The 17875-nt window shown below is 45.6% G+C and overlaps 1 protein-coding gene across 2 annotated transcripts in view; it reads right to left on the bottom strand.

Annotated features, from left to right (window-relative positions):
• Nucleotides 1-17875, bottom strand: part of RASGRF1 (Ras protein specific guanine nucleotide releasing factor 1) — a 168580-nt gene that overhangs the window by 79985 nt on the left and 70720 nt on the right. For both annotated transcript variants that reach the window (XM_073618247.1, XM_073618248.1), the window contains exons 9-13: nt 14731-14849; nt 9363-9523; nt 7821-7878; nt 7552-7679; nt 3056-3138 (exon numbers count right to left, since the gene is read on the bottom strand). In XM_073618247.1, the coding sequence (XP_073474348.1) occupies nt 3056-3138; nt 7552-7679; nt 7821-7878; nt 9363-9523; nt 14731-14849 (549 nt within the window). The remainder of the gene's footprint in view (nt 1-3055; nt 3139-7551; nt 7680-7820; nt 7879-9362; nt 9524-14730; nt 14850-17875) is intronic.

Raw genomic sequence — 17875 nt, 5'->3', positions numbered from 1 at the left:
CAGCCGGTGATCGGCCTTTTTTTCTACTCACGCTGTCAGCGTGAGTAAAAAAGAAAAACGATTACCGATCTTTTGTTTACATCATGTGATCAGCTGTCATTGGCTGACAGCTGATCACATGGTAAGGGGCCGGGACTGGCCCCTTACTCGGATCGGTGATCAGCCGAGTCTCAGTGACTCAGTCGCAGGGAGCGTGCACAGGGGAGGCCGTCATATGACGGCCTCCCGGGAATTCAGGACCGCGCTGTGGCCATCATTCGGCCATAGCGCGGATGTGTAGTGGTTAAAGGAGAAAACCTACTAGAATTAGAAAATTCTGTGGAATCTCCTCTTACCTTATCAAGCCGCAGGGTTCAGTTTACACAGACCCAATCTTCACCTCTCACGGTGGGCTCTGTTTGAAAAAAACATCAGAGACTAGGGCCCCCTACGAATAGGGGGATGCTGCAGTTCTGGACCTGTAAAGCACCCGGCTAGAAATTAGGCTAGAAAACCATTTTCTAATATGCGGGGTCCAGCTCTCTAAAAAGAGAAGCGTTACAGGTAAAACCTCGTTTCTTCGGACACGAGGCCCGGGTACCATCCAATTCGGCCACGAAAGGACACTTTGAATGGATCCGGTCTGCCTGGCTTGCCCCAGTATAGGATATAGGATATTCCCCTTTGGAGCTCAGCACAGCACATCTTTACACATCCATCACCTAAGACACTGGCGTAAAAACTGAGGTATCCCTGCAAGGGGAGGGATTATATAGGGGGTTGAACTTTCTGATAGGGTGTGCCAGTGTCCAATCACCAGTGGTACCCTATATAACCCATCAGTAATTACTGTGGCTCTGTGTCCCGTAATGTTCGAGAAAGAAACATGGTTCTACTAATTTAGACTTCGTATAATCCCCTACAAAAAAAAAAAAATCATTACTAGCTTCCTCGTAATCACAATATCCTTGGAAAACATGGTTCTACTGGTTATACGTCATGTAGTCCTAGAATTACAAATCATTACTAGCTTCCTCCTAGTCACCAGAGTGTGTATTCTACTACAGTGGAAGCAAGCCTCTCCACCTTCCTTGGCCTTATGATGCTTGAAAGTCCAGGAGAACCTGACCTCCTCACTTAAACCCAAGGGGAAAAAACCTAGAAAAACATGGCTCTACTAATTAGATTTTGCATACTCCCAAAAATAAAAATCATTACTAGCCTCCTCATAGTAAACATATCCTTGGAAAACATGGTAATACTGGTTATATCTCATGTATACCCAAAAATACAAATCATTACTATCTTCCTCATAGTCACCACAGTTCTTTTACTAGGGTGGAAGAAAGCCTGTGCACCTTTCTTGGCCTTATGATGCTTGAAAATCCAGGAAAACCTGACTGCCATGCAACCTGGAGAATCTGACCTCCCCGCTTGAACCCAAGGAAAAAACATTAGGCAAACATGGTTCTACTGGTTAGATTTCATGTATTCTCAAGAATAGAATTCATTACTAGCTGACTCATAGTTGACACAGTATGTATTCTACTACGGTGGAAGCTAACCTCTCAACCTCTCTTGGCCTTGTGAAGCTCGAGAGTCCAGGAGAACCTGAACACCATGCAACATGGAGAATTTGACCTTCTCACTTAAGCCCAAGGAAAAAACACAAGGAAAACATGATTCTACTACTGGTTAGAGTTCATGTACTGCCAAGAATACAAATAATTACTAGCTTCCTCGTAGTCTCCATACCCTTAGAAAACACAGTTCTACTCATTAGACTTCACGTATTACCAAGAATAAAAATCATTCCTCATGGTCGACAAAGTATGTACTCTCCTACAGTGAAAGCAAGCCACTCCACCTTCCTTGGCCTTATGATGCTTGAAAGTCCATGAGATCCTGACCTCCATGCAACATGGAGAACCTGACCTCCTCACTTAAACCCAAGGGGAAAAACCTAGGAAAACATGGTTCTACTATTAAGACTTTGCATAATCCCAAAAATAAAAATCATTACTAATCATGACTCATAGTAAACAGAACCTTGGAAAACATGCTTCTACTAGATATATTTCATGTAATGCCAAGAATACAAATCATTACTATCTTCCTTATAGTCACCGCAGTTGTTATTATGCTAGGGTGGAAGCAAACCTGTGCACCTTTCTTGGCCTTATGATGCTCGAAAGTCCAGGAGAACCTGACCACCATGCAACCTGGAGAACCCTACCTCCTCACTTAAACCCAAGGAAAAAACATTATGAATACAAGGTTCTACTGATTAGATTTCATGTACTCCCAAGAATAGAAATCCTTACTAGCTGTCTCATACAGTAGTTGCCACAGTATGTATTCCTGCCCCTTCTCATCTCAACAACCCTTTGGTTTCTATCCCACCCCAATGCTCCTACCCCACTTCCCCTCCCACTCTGGCTTTACCTACACTGTACCCTTTCTCTATACTATTTGAAACTGGCTAAGGAAGCATTGCACACCGTATATTCAGATGCAATGAGTGCAAACTACATGTCTTCCTATGTGGCCTACATTGTTCACATAGGACAGTTAGACTTCATTCGATTTACAATTTCACATTCTGCACTAGTAATCAGGAATATTCCATACTCTTGATACATGTATTTCCGAGATCACCAGCCACCCTTTTTTTTTCTGTTAAATGCAGCATTACCTTAACCAGCTCTGACGTGAAAGAAACAAAATGAAAATGGTATGAAGCCATTTATGAGTCTAAAATTATAGTTCTACCCATTCGCAACATATTTGAGAAAAGATTTTTAATATTTTTCTTGCATTTTCTCAATCCTTTGCCATCAGCTTCTGTAAAAAGTCTACAAATTTTTTTTTCAATATTTTTATTTTATTTTTTTCATTTTATGAAACAGGTAACATTGTATTTATCATCTGATTATCATCAACTATCAGAGGTAGCCAATGTGTCAGCACGGCAGTTTGGCGAGGCATTGAAAGGTGCTTGGAGTGAGTATTGCAAATCCAAACCATGATATAAAATATTAGTTAACCGCTTGAATTAATTTTCTTTTATACTCACTTGATCATCTGGGGTACAGTGACTTTGGAGTTTTCTTCGAAGGCGTTCATCATCAGCCCATTACAGCGGATATTGTCCACACACTGTAGAGAAGAGTCGGAGTCAGTTGTCTGAGCACAGAATGGCCCCACACACAGATACATCAAATGGACAAATGATATGAGAACCAGGAGAAAAGAGTTAAAGAATGACAATAGACATATATACGTACAGGAGTACCTTGGATTACGAGCATAATCTGTTCCAGAAGAATGCTTGTAATCCAAAGAACTCGTATATCAAAGCGAGTTTCCCCACAGGAATCAATGGAAACCCCGAGGTGCGGGGGCGCTGGTGTATGCAGTACCGCATGTGGCCAGAGGTGCGAGGGCGCTGGAGACACTCGGAAACAGAGTGTTTCCGAGCGTCTCCGGCGCCCCCGCACCTCTGGCCAAATGCGGTACTGCACACCCCAGCAGCTTGAATCCCGCTCGTCCTGCGAACAACGCTCGCAAACCGAGTTAGGATTTAAGAAAAGAAAACAGCTCGTATTGCAAAAGGCTCGTAAACCGCATTACTTGCAATCCAAGGTTTCACTCTATTGGCCCCTTCCCACAAATCGCATTCCAATATGCGGCCTCGCAGAAGTGGGTCTTTTTCCGTAGGGCCGCACATCTTTCTGTTGAGTGCGCCACACACAGCGCGCTCCCAACAAAGAGACCGGGATCTCACCAAGAGCCCTGGGTCTCGTACGACCAATCGGGACCCGAGACTCCCGGTTTCTTGGTCACCTGATCGCTGTGATAACCTCTGATTGGCTATCACAGTGATCAGTCAACTGTGAGCCTGTCCCTGCATTTACTTCCTCTTCTGAATGGACAGGAAGATACATTGTATCTTCCTCTCCTTGCAGGAGATAAAGCTGTAAATAAAAAAAAAAATGTGTAAAAATAAAGAAAAAATTAAATAAAAAAAATAAAGGAAAAATAAAGCAAAAAAAATATCAAGCTCAAGGTTTGCCTGGGTTAGTGTTAGGGTCAAAAAATCACGGACAGCATATTTTGGGGAGAATTAAAAAACAAATTAAACTAGTATCAGTGTCAGTTAGTGTCAATGTGTTTTAGGCAGGATTAATAAAAAGGCAAAATGCGCACCATTGTTTCTGGGCCGTACTATGGGTACAAACAACAAATATACACCTATATGGTATTGCTGTGATCGTCAGCAGCAGGAGAATTTATTTTAGGTTGTTCTTTGGTGGTAAATTATGTTAATATCAAGAAATATACAGCTACATTAAAAAAAAATGTATTGAAAAAAAAACGCAGTATAATCCACCTGAATACAGTAGTTGTGATCTGTCCGGATTTACTAACACATGTCAAAGCTGCAAAATTGTGCTTAGGCATTAACATTTGTTTTTCACTTTAGGCGGGAAGGGGTTAAAACAGACCTGAGACCAGAAAGCCCACACACACATACATATAGTCTGAAAGCTGGAACTTCCAGGTGCCTGCAAATACCTTTACTAAGGTCTAGGAGTAAGTTGTCTCCTTGTGCCCTAGGGACCCCTCAATCCCTAATTAACGCAATTCTGAGAAATACCTTTTCTTGGATCATCAAACATTTTGCACTCACCTGTGTCATTGTCAGGAACCAAGGATGAGAACGTGCACACGCCATGACGCACACGTGGACACACGGGCGCGCCCAAAGATCCTGATGTCTATTTAAACCTCATGCCTGCCTAATATCATTGCTGGGTGGTCTTCAGCTTTACTCTTTTGACTTGTGTTCCTGAAAGCCTGCTTGATCATGTTACTGACCCGGCTCCGTCTGACTGTTCTCATGGCCTTAATCATGGCCTGAAGGCCGCAACGGGTTGACCCTTTTATTTTTGATTTTCTAGTATTGTCCCTATTTATAGTAAATTATTTTTATCTTGCAGACTATACCGAACTGCTGGCTTTCCTCTTAAGAACCTCTATGTGTTGGATCTACAGCGACCACCAGTCTGAGCACCAGTGTAACTGATTAAAGTGATTGTAAGGCTTAGTTTTTTTTTTTTTTTTTAAATAACAAACATGTCATACTTACCTCCACTGTGCAGTTCATTTTGCACAGAGTGACCCCAATCCTCGACTTCTGAGGTCCCCTGGCGGCGCTGGTAGTTGGAGTTACCTTGCGGGCGCGCTCTGGAGGGTTTACAACCCCTTTAAGCAAATTTGGGTGAGGAGGTTGTAGCTCCGATCCTTTGCTCTGTGGTATAGTCTAAAGTGGACCTAAGGCTTTGTCCCCCCCCCCTTACATGTAGGGTAGCCCATTTATTTCAATGGGCCGCCCTAAAGGAAAAAAAAGCGCATCTGCTAAAAGGCAGCGCATTTCTGCGTGTTTCGGATAAGCTCACAACTGCCGACATGCAGTAGTGTGAGCCTAGCCTAAATGCTTCCGCCCACAACATTCCACTGAAACTGCCTTACTAAAACTCACCAAAGACCTACTAACTGCTAAAACCAAGGGTTACCAAGAGTTACTCCATACTCCCACTCTTGGACCTTTCTGCTGCCTTTGACAGCTTGGCCTCTGTGATTCTTCTTTATCCTGGTTCTCCTATCTCAGCGCACTTTTAGTGTCACATACAACACCATCTCCTCCGCTCCTCTTCCTCTTTCTGTTGGGGTACCCCAAGACTCCGTCCTTGGGCCCCTCCTATTCTCTCTCTATACCGCTTTCCCTGGGCCAGTTGATAACCTCCCATGGCTTCCAATACCACCTCTATGCCGATGACACCCAGAACCATCTCTCCACTCCTCAACTCACCCCCTCGATCTCCTCACGGATCACAAACATACTGAATGACATCTCAGGATGGAAGTCATACCACTTCCTCAAACTCAATCTTTCTAAAACCGAGCTTGTAATATTTCCTCCTCCCAGATCCCCTCCCCATGACTTTACTATTGAGATCAACAGTGCAACCAATTGGTCTGCTGGGTGTAATCCTAGACTCTGACCTCTCCTTCAGCCCCCACATCCAATCACTGGCTACATCTTGCCGCCTTAACCTCCGAAACATCTCCAGAATTGGCCCCTTCATGACGACACCACAAAACAACTTATTCACTCCTTGGTTATTTCCCACCTTGACTACTGCAACTCTCTCCTCACTGGCCTTCCCTTTCACAGGCTATCTCCCTTTCAGCCCATTATGAATGCTGCTGCTAGACTAATACACCTCACTAACCGATCCGTGACTGTTGCCCCTCTCTGCCAATCTCTGCACTGGCTTCCACTACTCCCCCAGCTACATCACCAACCTTATCTGCAGATATCGCCCAAATCGTCCCCTCCGCTCCTCCCAGGACCTCCTGCTCTCTAGCTCCCTTGTTACCGCCTTCCATGCTCGTCTTCAGGACTTCTTCAGAGCCTCTCCCATCCTCTGGAACTCCCTGCCCCAGTATGTCCAGTCAGCCCCTAACCTGTACGCCTTTAGGGGATCCCAGAAAACTCACTTATTCAGGGAAGCCTATCACACACCCACCTAAGAACCTACCCGAGCCCCCCCCCGCAGCTATTATCCTTTGTATAATCCCCCCCCCCTTTAAATTGTAAATTGTAAACTCCATGAGCAGGGCCCCTCCTATTCCTTCTGTATTGAACAGTATTGTAATTGTACTGTTTTTTTTTGGGGGGGGGCGGCAAACAGTACGGTCGGTAGGTAGCACTTACCCCATCACCGGCGGCGTCTTCCCCTGCTCGGCGGCCTCCCATTCTCCTGCGGCCTCCCGTTCCCCTGGTCATCACGGCGGCTTCCATTTCCTCCCTCCTCCCCGGCGGCCAATCGGAAGTCTTCTATTTTCGACCAATCGGAAAACGGGTCTCACACCCGCTTCTGGTTGGCCGGATTGAGGATCAGTGTTTCAACAGCGAATATTCATTCGCTGTTGTAACACACCTGGGTGGGCTCATACTCTGCGACCGGAACCCACCCTATTTTGAAGCCTATTAGAGTGTCTAGCTCTAATCAGGTGCTTCCAAAAAAAACCCCGCCGCTATAATTCATGCGCCCGGTGTCCTGAAAGGGGCCGGACCCATGAATAGGGGGTGGCCGCGGCGGCCATAGATAGATTCATGCTATGCATAAATCAATCCATTACATATAGGGGTGGTGAGGAGAGAGGGGTGCCCCTAGTGGATGAGCCACCACTGGTACTGTCCCTCTTTATAATGTAAAGCGCTGCGCAAACTGTTGGCGTTATACAAATCTCTGTATTATAATAATAATAATAATATATTGGTGTGGATGTGGAATCTCTCAATATACTGTCATTACTTATTAAAACTAAAGAATAACGATGCCAATGGCGGGTTTTTCTGATTTTTACATTACTTGTATTATGTGCTAATCTTCAATAAATACCAACAATATGACAGGTGGGTATACCATGAAGACTCAATGATGTTGGGGTGATTATGGAGGGCGAGGTGATTGCAAAGTGATGACACTCAGTTGTGACCTGACTGATGTCACTGGTCCAAGCCGCTTTCTCCTGCCGGGAAGACGCCATCAGAATGACAACAAAGGGAGCCGAGTCTTTGGGTTCCACCGAGATCTTGAAGTCCAAGTGATCGGCGTCTTGTCTATCTGCATTGGGAGACAACAGGGCGTGTTATGACGTTCAGTATGAACGAAACAGAGGTGCGGAGCACAACAAGAATTTGTTTCTGGGGGGGGGGGGGGAAAGCAACAAATACAACGTCCGGACTTCAGGCTTTATATACTAACTGTCGTCATCCTCTTGATCTTCCAGTAAAGTGCAGTCCATCAAGGATACCACCCCATTCTAAAAAAAAATGAAGAAATAAACACGGTGCTTAAAAGATGTCCATCTGCCAAAGTGTTGAGGCAGCTGAGGGTCATTGGATAGGAAACATGCGGACAGATAAATGCAATGGATAAACAGATCTGACAAATAAAGCTGAATTTCCTGCATGGATATTTTTGGATAGCTACAGTGAGGGAAAAAAGTATTTGATCCCCTGCTCAATTTGTATGCTTGCTTTCACGTTGTCCTTATGGGGTATAATGGGCGCACGGGCGCCGCCCCCAACACCGCCGCCGCCCTCCCTATCCATTAGACATGTGCGATTAGTTTCGTACAAATTGGAAATTCGTACATTCGTGAGGATCCGAAATACGAATTTTGTACGAAATACGAGATTTCGTTTACGAACTTCGGATAAATTTATCAGAACCAAATTGCGTTATTGTTACGAAAAGTTAACGAACCTAAAAAAGTTAAAAACCCCAGGAAGTCAGCACAGCACAGGGATGGTGGGAGCCTCTCATAATGATAAATTTATCATAACGAACTTTCGTTATTGTTACGAAAAAGTTTACGAACGAAAAGATCGTATTTCGTACGAATCCGAATTGAATTTCGGACAAGAATTACAAATTAATTTTAATACGGAAAACGGAACGGAACGAAAAAAAAAATTTATTGATGGCGCCCCCATGTCTACTAATCATGTGCCCGACCCCTTTCAGGACACCCGGCCACTAATTAGAGCCGAAGGCTTTGATTAGACGAACGTGTCCTCTCCCCTCTGAGACATAGAGCCGAGTGAGGGGAAGACGGCCCCCCCCCCCGCTTGGCTCCATAACATTGAATGGCGAAAGCAACGTCAAGCGTCACTTCCGCCCAATGGTCTTAAAGGGGAATTTTTTTTTTTTTCTGCATTTAAGTGTAAATGTGATATCTGAGTTTTTTTCGACCCCCAGATCTCACATTTTAGAGGTCCTGTCATGCTTTTTTCTATTACAAGGGAAGTTTACATTTCTTGTAATAGGAATAAAAGTGACACCATTTTTTTTTTCTAAAAGGACAGTGTAAAAAATAAAAATGAAAATAAATAATAAAAAATAAAAATAAAAAAAGAAATAATTTTAAAGCGCTCCGTCCCGCCGAGCTCGCACACAGAAGCGAACGCATATACGTAAGTCGCGCCCGCATATGAAAACGGTGTTCAAACCACGCATGTGAGGTATCGCCGCGATCGGTAGAGCGAGAGAAATAATTCTAGCCCTAGACCTCCTCTGTAACTCAAAACTGGTAACCTGTAGACATTTTTAAATGTCGCCTATGGAGATTTTTAAGGGTAAAAGTTTGTTGCCGTTCCACAAGCGGGCGCAATTTTGAAGCGCGACATGTTGGGTATCAATTTACTCGGCGTAACATCATCTTTCACAATAAAGAAAAAAAATTGGGATAACTTTACTACTGTCTATTTTTTCATTTAAAAATGTGTATTTTTTCCCCTTTACCTTGGTGAGGTGCAGTTTCCCTCCAGAGCTCCGTGTGCAGATCAGTAGGTGTTTGGAGAACAAGAAGCACTGCCGCTCTCCTTCCTTCTTCAGCGATAGGGACCCCAGTCGCCCTCGTGTTGCCCGGCTCTTCTCGGACATGGGCACTTGGATCAGGCAGCCTAGAGAAGTTATGAGATAGGGGGAGGTCACTGCCCACAGCCCGAATGCCAGTCTACTAGCGGACGGCCATGATTAAAAAAAAAAAAAAAAAACCCACACCCCCCAATGTAACCACAACGGCTGAAAACATTTAAAGCTAAAAATGTAAAACCAACAATTCAAAAAACAAAAATTGCCATTCGCTCGGCCATTGTAAAGAGTTAGTTTCACTAAATGCCACAATGTAGTCCTGAAGATAGCATTAAACAAAAAAGCGCCACTCCTAATAGAAATAAGAGTGGGGACCGCCGTCAGCCATCGCTTGTTCAACGTGCCAGACCGAATTAGTGAGTTCAGACTTCAGTCTGGGAGCGAAAATAGGTCAAGGGTTCCAAGCTGCCAAAGAAACAACCCAATACTTACCCCCTTGATTTAAGGGCACTTTCACACTGAGGCATGGGGGGCATCGGTGGTAAAGCGGCACTAGTTTTAGCAGCGCTTTACCGTCGTTTGAGAGCCGCTTTTCGGTCGAATAAAGGGTTAAAAGCGCCCGCAAAGCGCCACTGCTGCGGCACTTTGCAAACGCTTTGCCAGCGCTGCTCATTGATTTCAATGGGCAGGGGGCGCTTTAGGAGCGGTGCATACACCACTCCTAAAAGTGCCTCAAAGATCCTGCTTGAAGGACTTTTTTTTAACGTCCCGCAAGGGCACCGCTCCAGTGTGAAAGCACTCAGGCTTTCACACTGGAGTGACCGGAGAGGCGCTTTACAGGTGCTTCTTTTAGCGCCTGTAAAGCGCCTCAGTGTGAAAGTAGCCTTAAGAAGTGATCTCTAAACTGCAGGCCTTTGCTGACACCAACAATGGAGCACTAATCTTTCCACTGATGTCAATGATGGGGCACTATTCCTTCCACTGACACCAACAATGGGGCACTATTCCTCCCACTGACCCCAACAATGGGGCACTATTCCTCCCACTGACACAAACGATGGGGCACTATTTCTCCCACTGACACCAACAAAGGGGCACTATTCTTCCCACTCTAATGCAATACTCCCAACGCACACGTTCCTGCACAAGCGGCTGTATCTTAGATTGGGTGCTGAAATGACCAACGGCTGGAACCGACTGTAATCATGAGAAGGAAGTGTCACCAGCACACCAGGATCTCCAAAATTGGGTCCAAAACTTTAATCACATAGTAACAATAAAATAAATAGAAGCGACGTTTGGGAGCCACGCAGAATGTGACCTGATGAATTTTGGATTTTGGAGATCCTGGTGTGCTGGTGACACTTCCTTCTCACTATTCCTTCCACTGACACCAATGATGGGGTACTATTTCTCCCATTGAAACCAACAATGGGGCACTATTCCTTGGGCTGACATCAACGATGGGGCACTATTCCTTCCACTGAAACCAACAATGGAACATTATTCCTTTCACTGACACCAACTATGGGACACTATTCCTTCCACTGGCACCAATGATGGGGCACTATTTCTCCCACTGACACCAACAATGGAACACTATTCCTTCCACTGGCACCAACTATGGGGCACTATTCCTTCCACTGGCACCAACGATGGGGCACTATTCCTTCCACTGGCACCAATGATGGGGCACTATTCCTTCCACTGACACCAACTATGGGGCACTATTACTTGCACTGACACCCATGATGGGGCCACTATTCCTTCCACTGACACCAACTATGGGGCACTAGTCCTTCCCCTTATAATAAAGATGGGATATTTTCTTCTCTCACTGGCCACAGTCCAATCCCCTAAAGTCTAAAAAGGACAGTAAACTGGCCCTTTGTTTAGAGTTTGAAGTATAACTAAAGCCACGATTGTTCTGTTCATTTTGGACTATTTCTTATGGATGAATTTGGAGTGGGGAGTGGTGGAGAAAATATCTCCAAAGTTTAATGTCCTCTTAGTGGACAGTAGTCATTAAAAGACAAATCAGAAGACAGCGTCTCCCCATTGGGGACACAGACAGCAATAGAAACCCGATGAGGGGTTCTAACACTTCAAAACAACATTTTTTGGCTTTAGATACACTTGGCTAAACCCAGCCTGTTTAGAGTCACCCAAGGGGGCAACAATGAGTGTTTATGACCATCAGAAGATCTTATCTATCAGAGAAATTTTCCAACTTGGCAAACTGGACAATCCTTCATTCTTCTCAATGAGAAAAGGTCAGAAGGTGCTAACTTCACATACACTGTGACAGTCCACCAGACAAGTCATATTAGAAACAGAGGAAGGTCCCAGAACTTCCGTCAACAGGCAGATGTCTCCCCTCCATTTATTCTCAGTCATCTACCTGTCTGTGGCTAACCTTCCACTGGAACTTATAAGTGTTATACCAAACATATGTAGGCTGCCTCCATGATGGACAAAACAACAAGTTCACTTTAAAGCTGATACCACCAGACCCTCACACTCACCACCTTGCCATTTGACCACCGAGAGCACGAGGTAAATACTCATTGGTTCTGGGTATGGGGCTTAGGCGGACAGATGTTTAGTACGCATCTATCGCAATATTTAGAGATGCTTTTTTTTAAGTGGGCTGAGAGCGCTGGTTCTGTTCCTAGGGAAGAATTCCTCTCTATATGCAGAATGTATAGGGAGCGGGGACACATGCCGACGACGTCATCACGCTGTCATTCCGGGACTGCTGAGCGGTGAGAACCCGGTACATGCAAACTGATCATTCGTACGGGACCCGGGGCTCCCTGTGACACCCAAGTCTCTGTGCTGGGAGCATGCAGCACAAAGACAGATACGCAAACATGCGGGCCCACAGAAAAAAGTCCAGCCCAGTATACTATCGATTGTTTATGTATATTGGAGGGTAGCGATAGATACACTATATCTGTTTTTGGGTTATGGGGGAGCATGTGACTGATTCCCCTTCCTTCTTCATGTTAGCACTGGTGATTGGTGACTGGTACCCAGTGCCAGTGCTGGGACAAGGTCATCTAGTGCCTAGGGCGAACATGCTAAACTGCACTCCCACCTCCCGCCAAGATGCATGAGCATTGTGTCAGGAAAAATTCCCCCCCCCAAAAAAACTGAGCACTAGTCTGCATGCATAAATTCCCTCTCCTCCCAGTAAAAATCCGCCTCCCCGCTGAAATCCCCCTCCCAGAACAAATCTTTCCCCCCCAGCACAAATGCCGCCGCCCCCCCCCCCCCAAAAAAACCCCTCCTAGCATAAATTCTTTACCACTATAATTTCCCCTCCAGGTTCACATCTTCTCCACCCACTCCAAATCCCCCCCTCCCAGCACAAATCTCCCCTAATCTCCAAATTTCCCCTCCTAGCACAAATCCCCCCCCCCCCCCAAAAAAAAAACCCCTCCTAGCATAAATTCTCTACCACTACAATTTTCCCTCCAAGTATACATCTTCTCCACCCACTCCAAATCCCCCCCAATCTCCAGATTTCCCCTCCTAGCACAAATCCCCTCCCAATCATCTCTATTAGCACAAATCCCCCCCCCCCCCCAAAAGAAAAAAAAATTCCCCTCCTATCACAACCCCCCCTCCACCATATCAACCCCCCCCCCCCCCCCAATCCTCCCTCCTAGCACAAATCCTCTCCCCCCACCTGCCCTCCCAACACCGATCCCCCAAATCACCACTTCTAACACCCCCCCCCAAACTTCCTCTCCTAGAACAATTCTTACCGCTTGCCACCCCCCCCCCCCCCATTTCCCCCTTCCAACTCAAAACCTCCTTCCCTCCAATCTCCTCATGGCGCCCTCCCACCTCACATAATACCACAGTGCCCAGGGCAGCCTCCCCTCCTGCCCACCCCTTGTCCCGGCCCTGGCCCAGCGCTATCACAAGGAGGTGGAGTCTTCAGCCACAACTTGGAGACTACACATGGCTTCTTCTCCTCCATCCCAGTGGCCAAATGGAGTGCTGGGGGAAGGTGAGTGTAGGCAAATGGTGTCCTCTCCATTAATGTGAACCTGTTGCTTTATCCTGCATGAGCACGGGTTTGTTTTCCCATTTGCACCAAGTTAAATTCTCATATATCAGGGTATACCCCATTCTTCTAAGGTCCCTGGTGCCCAACCTTCGGCCTTTATGATGTGCGGCCCTCGGACCTCAGCAGCTTGTAGGGTAATAGCAAAGTAACCAGCCCCATGAAACACCTTCCCAGTTTTGGATTGTCTTCTGTAGCATATTCCCAGCCAGCAACCTATCTACCCCATACAAATTGTGCCCCTTCCTTGGTGCAGTGGGCTGGGAGTTCTTGCCATGCCGCCTGGATCTTTTAGCAATCTCCAAGCACAGCACTTTGGAAGCCATCTCTACAGCCGTCAGTGGTAAATATGATTGCATATTGGTAATGCATGTGTCTACATTACACATATATTGTTGTTCAAATGTATGTTCTTTCACATTGTAGAGTTCTTGTACTCCTTTCCCCCCGAAGAAGACCTCTACTGCTAATGGTCGAAATGCGTCAGTATTTCTTAGTATGATTATATATACCTATACCATACTATGTTTTTTATGTACAGTTGTGGCTGTATTACTATGATGTATGTGCAATGGCTTCATCTACAGAGCTCATGTTTTAACACAATCTATATTGTATGATATTTTTTCAATAAAATTTACTTTTTCTACCTATATTTGAATTTTTGGCTGCAACACAAAACCCCACGGGGAAAGCCTTCCTATTTCTATTTCATTGGGGCGTGCAGCAATCCTTTTCTCACTACTAGTATCGCTTTCTCTTTTTTTCCCATACAAATTGTCGTTGGCAAAAAATTGGGGCATGTCGCCTTCGACAGGCGACTGTCCCCAGCCAACAATGTATCCTGTCCTCACTCTCTGACCCTAATTTCCTCTATTAGCTCTACAGTCTCTGACAGTCCTCCCAAGCATTCCATATACTGAACATTATGTGTGGCCCTTTGGTGATGTCAGGGGCCGCATTTGAGGCCCACTTTAGCTCATTAGTTGGCCTCCACTGGTCTAAGCAGTCTTGAAATGTAACTGTTGCTGCAAAAAAAAAAAAAAGACAGTACTGAACTGTGTCTCTGCATGGGGAAAGCATGACTGGTTCATATCAAGATCTCAAAACATGGGCTCACTGAAAATACATTACAGAATACTTTCCCTTTAAGAGTTGGAGGAGGAGCTTCAGAACCAACTGACCTATCAGTATACATACATACATACATACATGTACCTTGCCGTACGAAGGTTTGACTGGTATCCAGCAATATCTCACATCCCTCCACAATCATCCTCTCAATGGCCAGATTCTTCCGGATATTTTCAGTTTCGCTGACTTCATCATGCATTATTCTAAAAGAAAAAGAAACGTTGTCTTACCATACGGTATGGAGGAGTTCAGTTGCTGCTCTTAAAGTGGTTCTAAAGGCTGAAGGTTTTTTTTTTAACCTTCATGTATTCCATGCATGAAGGTAAAAAAACCCTTCTGTGTGCAGCAGCCCCTCCCTAATACTTACCTGAGCCCCATCGCGATCCAGCAAGGTGCACGAGAGCCTTTGCTCTCCAGGGACTCTGTCTCCTCATTGGTCAATGAGCCAATGAGAAGAGAGGGGGGGCAAGCTGCAGCTCTGTGTCTTAATGGACACGCAGAGCAGTGGCTTGGGAGCGAGCCTGCTCAAATAGCCCCACAGGAAGCGGTTTGCTCTGGGGGCACTTGGCAGGAGGGAGGGGCCATAAGCACCAGCGGGGGGGGACCGGAGAAGAGGGGGATTGGGGCTGCTCTGTGCAAAACCATTACATAGAACAGGTAAGTATGACATGTTCGTTATTTTTAAGACCGCAATATCTATAAAAAGATTGCGGTTTGCAAGTGGTTTACCGGGATTATGTCTGAAGATACAGTGAGGAAAAGAAGTATTTGATCCCATGCTGATTTTGTATGTTTGCCCACTGACAAAGAAATAATCAGTCTATAATTTGCGCCTTGGACGACATCATCCTATGACGAAACGTGTAGGGCGGAGCGACTTGCTGATGTCACCAATCCCATATGTGCCCTAGAGGACGGGTTGACTTTGTGTGCCGGCCGACACACGAGATCTTAAAGGCGTTTTATCAGCGGTAGCTGTAAGTGCATTACCTTTATTTTAATAAAGTTTTACTAAGATTTTACACTATGTGGAGCCCTTTGTTCTTTTGAGATACCATCTCTATACGCTACCAAGGAGTGATGCGGTGGGGAAACCATCTGGACCCGGGGTCAAGGCCTTGGCTGGGCTATAGCCACAAGCGTTATTGATCCCTTGTAATGAGGGATCAATAGGAGCCGGTAAGCAGACCCTTCAGCTATTGGCGGAGGGACTGATTTTTATCACTCCGGTGGTGGTTGGTGAAGATTGTTATCAAGATCTATTTTCACAACACTTATGGACTGTTTTTACATTTTTTTTTAATATATTAATTTTCACGTTGATGCACAACATATGCAGACTCTCTTACAATATTATACAATTTTTGTTAATTTACACGTTTACTAGCGTAACCTATTTATTTTGTCTATAATTTTAATGGTCAGTTTATTTTAACAGTGAGAGACAGCTTTCTGGCTCCCGGGTGTCTTCTATACAGGTAACGAGCTAAGATTAGGAGCACTCTCTTAAAAGGAGTGCTCCTAATCTCAGCTTGTTACCTGTATATAAAAGACACCTGTCCACAGAAGCAATCAATCAGATTCTAATCTCTCCACCATGGCCAAGACCAAAGAGCTGTCCAAGGATGTCGGGGACAAGATTGTAGACCTACACAAGGCTGGAATGGGCTACAAGACTATGGCCAAGCAGCTTGGTGAGAGGGGGACAACAGTTGTTCGCAAATGGAAGAAACACAAAATAACTGTCAATCTCCCTCGGTCTGGGGCTCCATGCACGATCTCACCTCGTGGAGTTTCAATGATCAGGAGAACGGTGAGGAATCAGCCCAGAACTACACAGGAGAAAACAATTGGTAACACACTACACCATGAAGCACTGAAATCCTGCAGCACCCGCAAGGTCCCCCTGCTCAAGAAAGCACATGTACAGGTCTGTCTGAAGTCTGCTAATGAACATCTAAAGGATTCAGAGGAGAACTGGGTGAAAGTGTTGTGGTCAGATGAGACCAAAACTGAGCTCTTTGGCATCAACTCAACTCGCCCTGTTTGAAGGAGGAGGAAGCTACCTATGACTCCAAGAACACCATCCCCGCCATCAAACATGGAGGTGGAAACATTATGCTTTGGGGGTGTTTTTCTGCTAAGGGGACAGGACAACTTCACCGCAACAAAGGGATGATGGACGGGGACCATGTACCCTCAAATCTTGGGTGAGAACCTCCTTCCCTCAGCCAGGGCATTGAAAATGGGTCGTGGATGGGTATTCCAGCATGACAATGACCCAAAACACATGGCCAAGGCAACAAAAGGAGTGGCTCAAGAAGAAGCACATTAAGGTCCTGGAGTGGCCTAGCCTGAAGACGAGCATGTTCTTCCCTGAAGACCATTGAATGGTGCAGAATTTATCTGTGTTGTGCTGATCAGTTGCTTGATTACTGTTCCAGAAGCAGGTCTGACAGAATGTAATCAAGTAATTGACGGCTAGACTTCATAGCTAAAATCTACACCAGGGATATGCAATTAGCGGACCTCCAGCTGTTGCAAAACTACAAGTCCCATCATTCCTCTGCCTCTGGGTGTCATGCTTGTGGCTGTCAGTCTTGCTATGCCTCATGGGACTTGTAGTTCTGCAACAGCTGGAGGTCCACTAATTGCATATCCCTGATCTACACCATCCAGTGGTCAGCCATCTACCTGAAATATGTACATGCCTGAAGAGGAGCATGTTCCTTCCTGCTAGCCACTGGCTGGTGCAAACTTTAGCTGTGCTTAAAAGAGAAGTATGGACTTTCAAAAAAAAAAACAAAAACATTTAAACTCACCTAGGTGGATGCAGCATCGATCCGATGCTGCATCTGCCCCCCACCCGCCGGATCTGCAATGAAAACTGAGCGATCAAACACTGCTAATCGCTCAGTTATCCCTTCCGCTCTGAGCAGAGAGCCGTGACTGTCAGTGACCAGCTCTCTGCTCTGCCCCTCCAGTGCTCACTGCAGCACTAGGCTGTGGAGGGGGGAGGTTCAGGCTCTCAGCGGATCTCGAAAAGACTGAGCCCAGTTTGCAGGCACCCGAGTGGATCCCGACTGTAAAGTTGTGATCTTTCCTGAGCCTGGACTGGTTGAGTGACGTCAGCCAAAAGTGGACTTTAGCTCGCTGTAGGCTGAAAACAAGGTCACTGGAGTGCAGAACGAACTGCACTCCTGTGACCTACAGATGTACAACCAAACTA

This window comes from Aquarana catesbeiana, linkage group LG03 (assembly GCF_042186555.1).
Source record: "Aquarana catesbeiana isolate 2022-GZ linkage group LG03, ASM4218655v1, whole genome shotgun sequence".
NCBI classification, from domain to species: domain Eukaryota; kingdom Metazoa; phylum Chordata; class Amphibia; order Anura; family Ranidae; genus Aquarana; species Aquarana catesbeiana.
The sequence above is the reverse complement of the archived record's forward strand: the minus strand, read 5'-3'. Positions and strand labels throughout refer to the sequence as shown.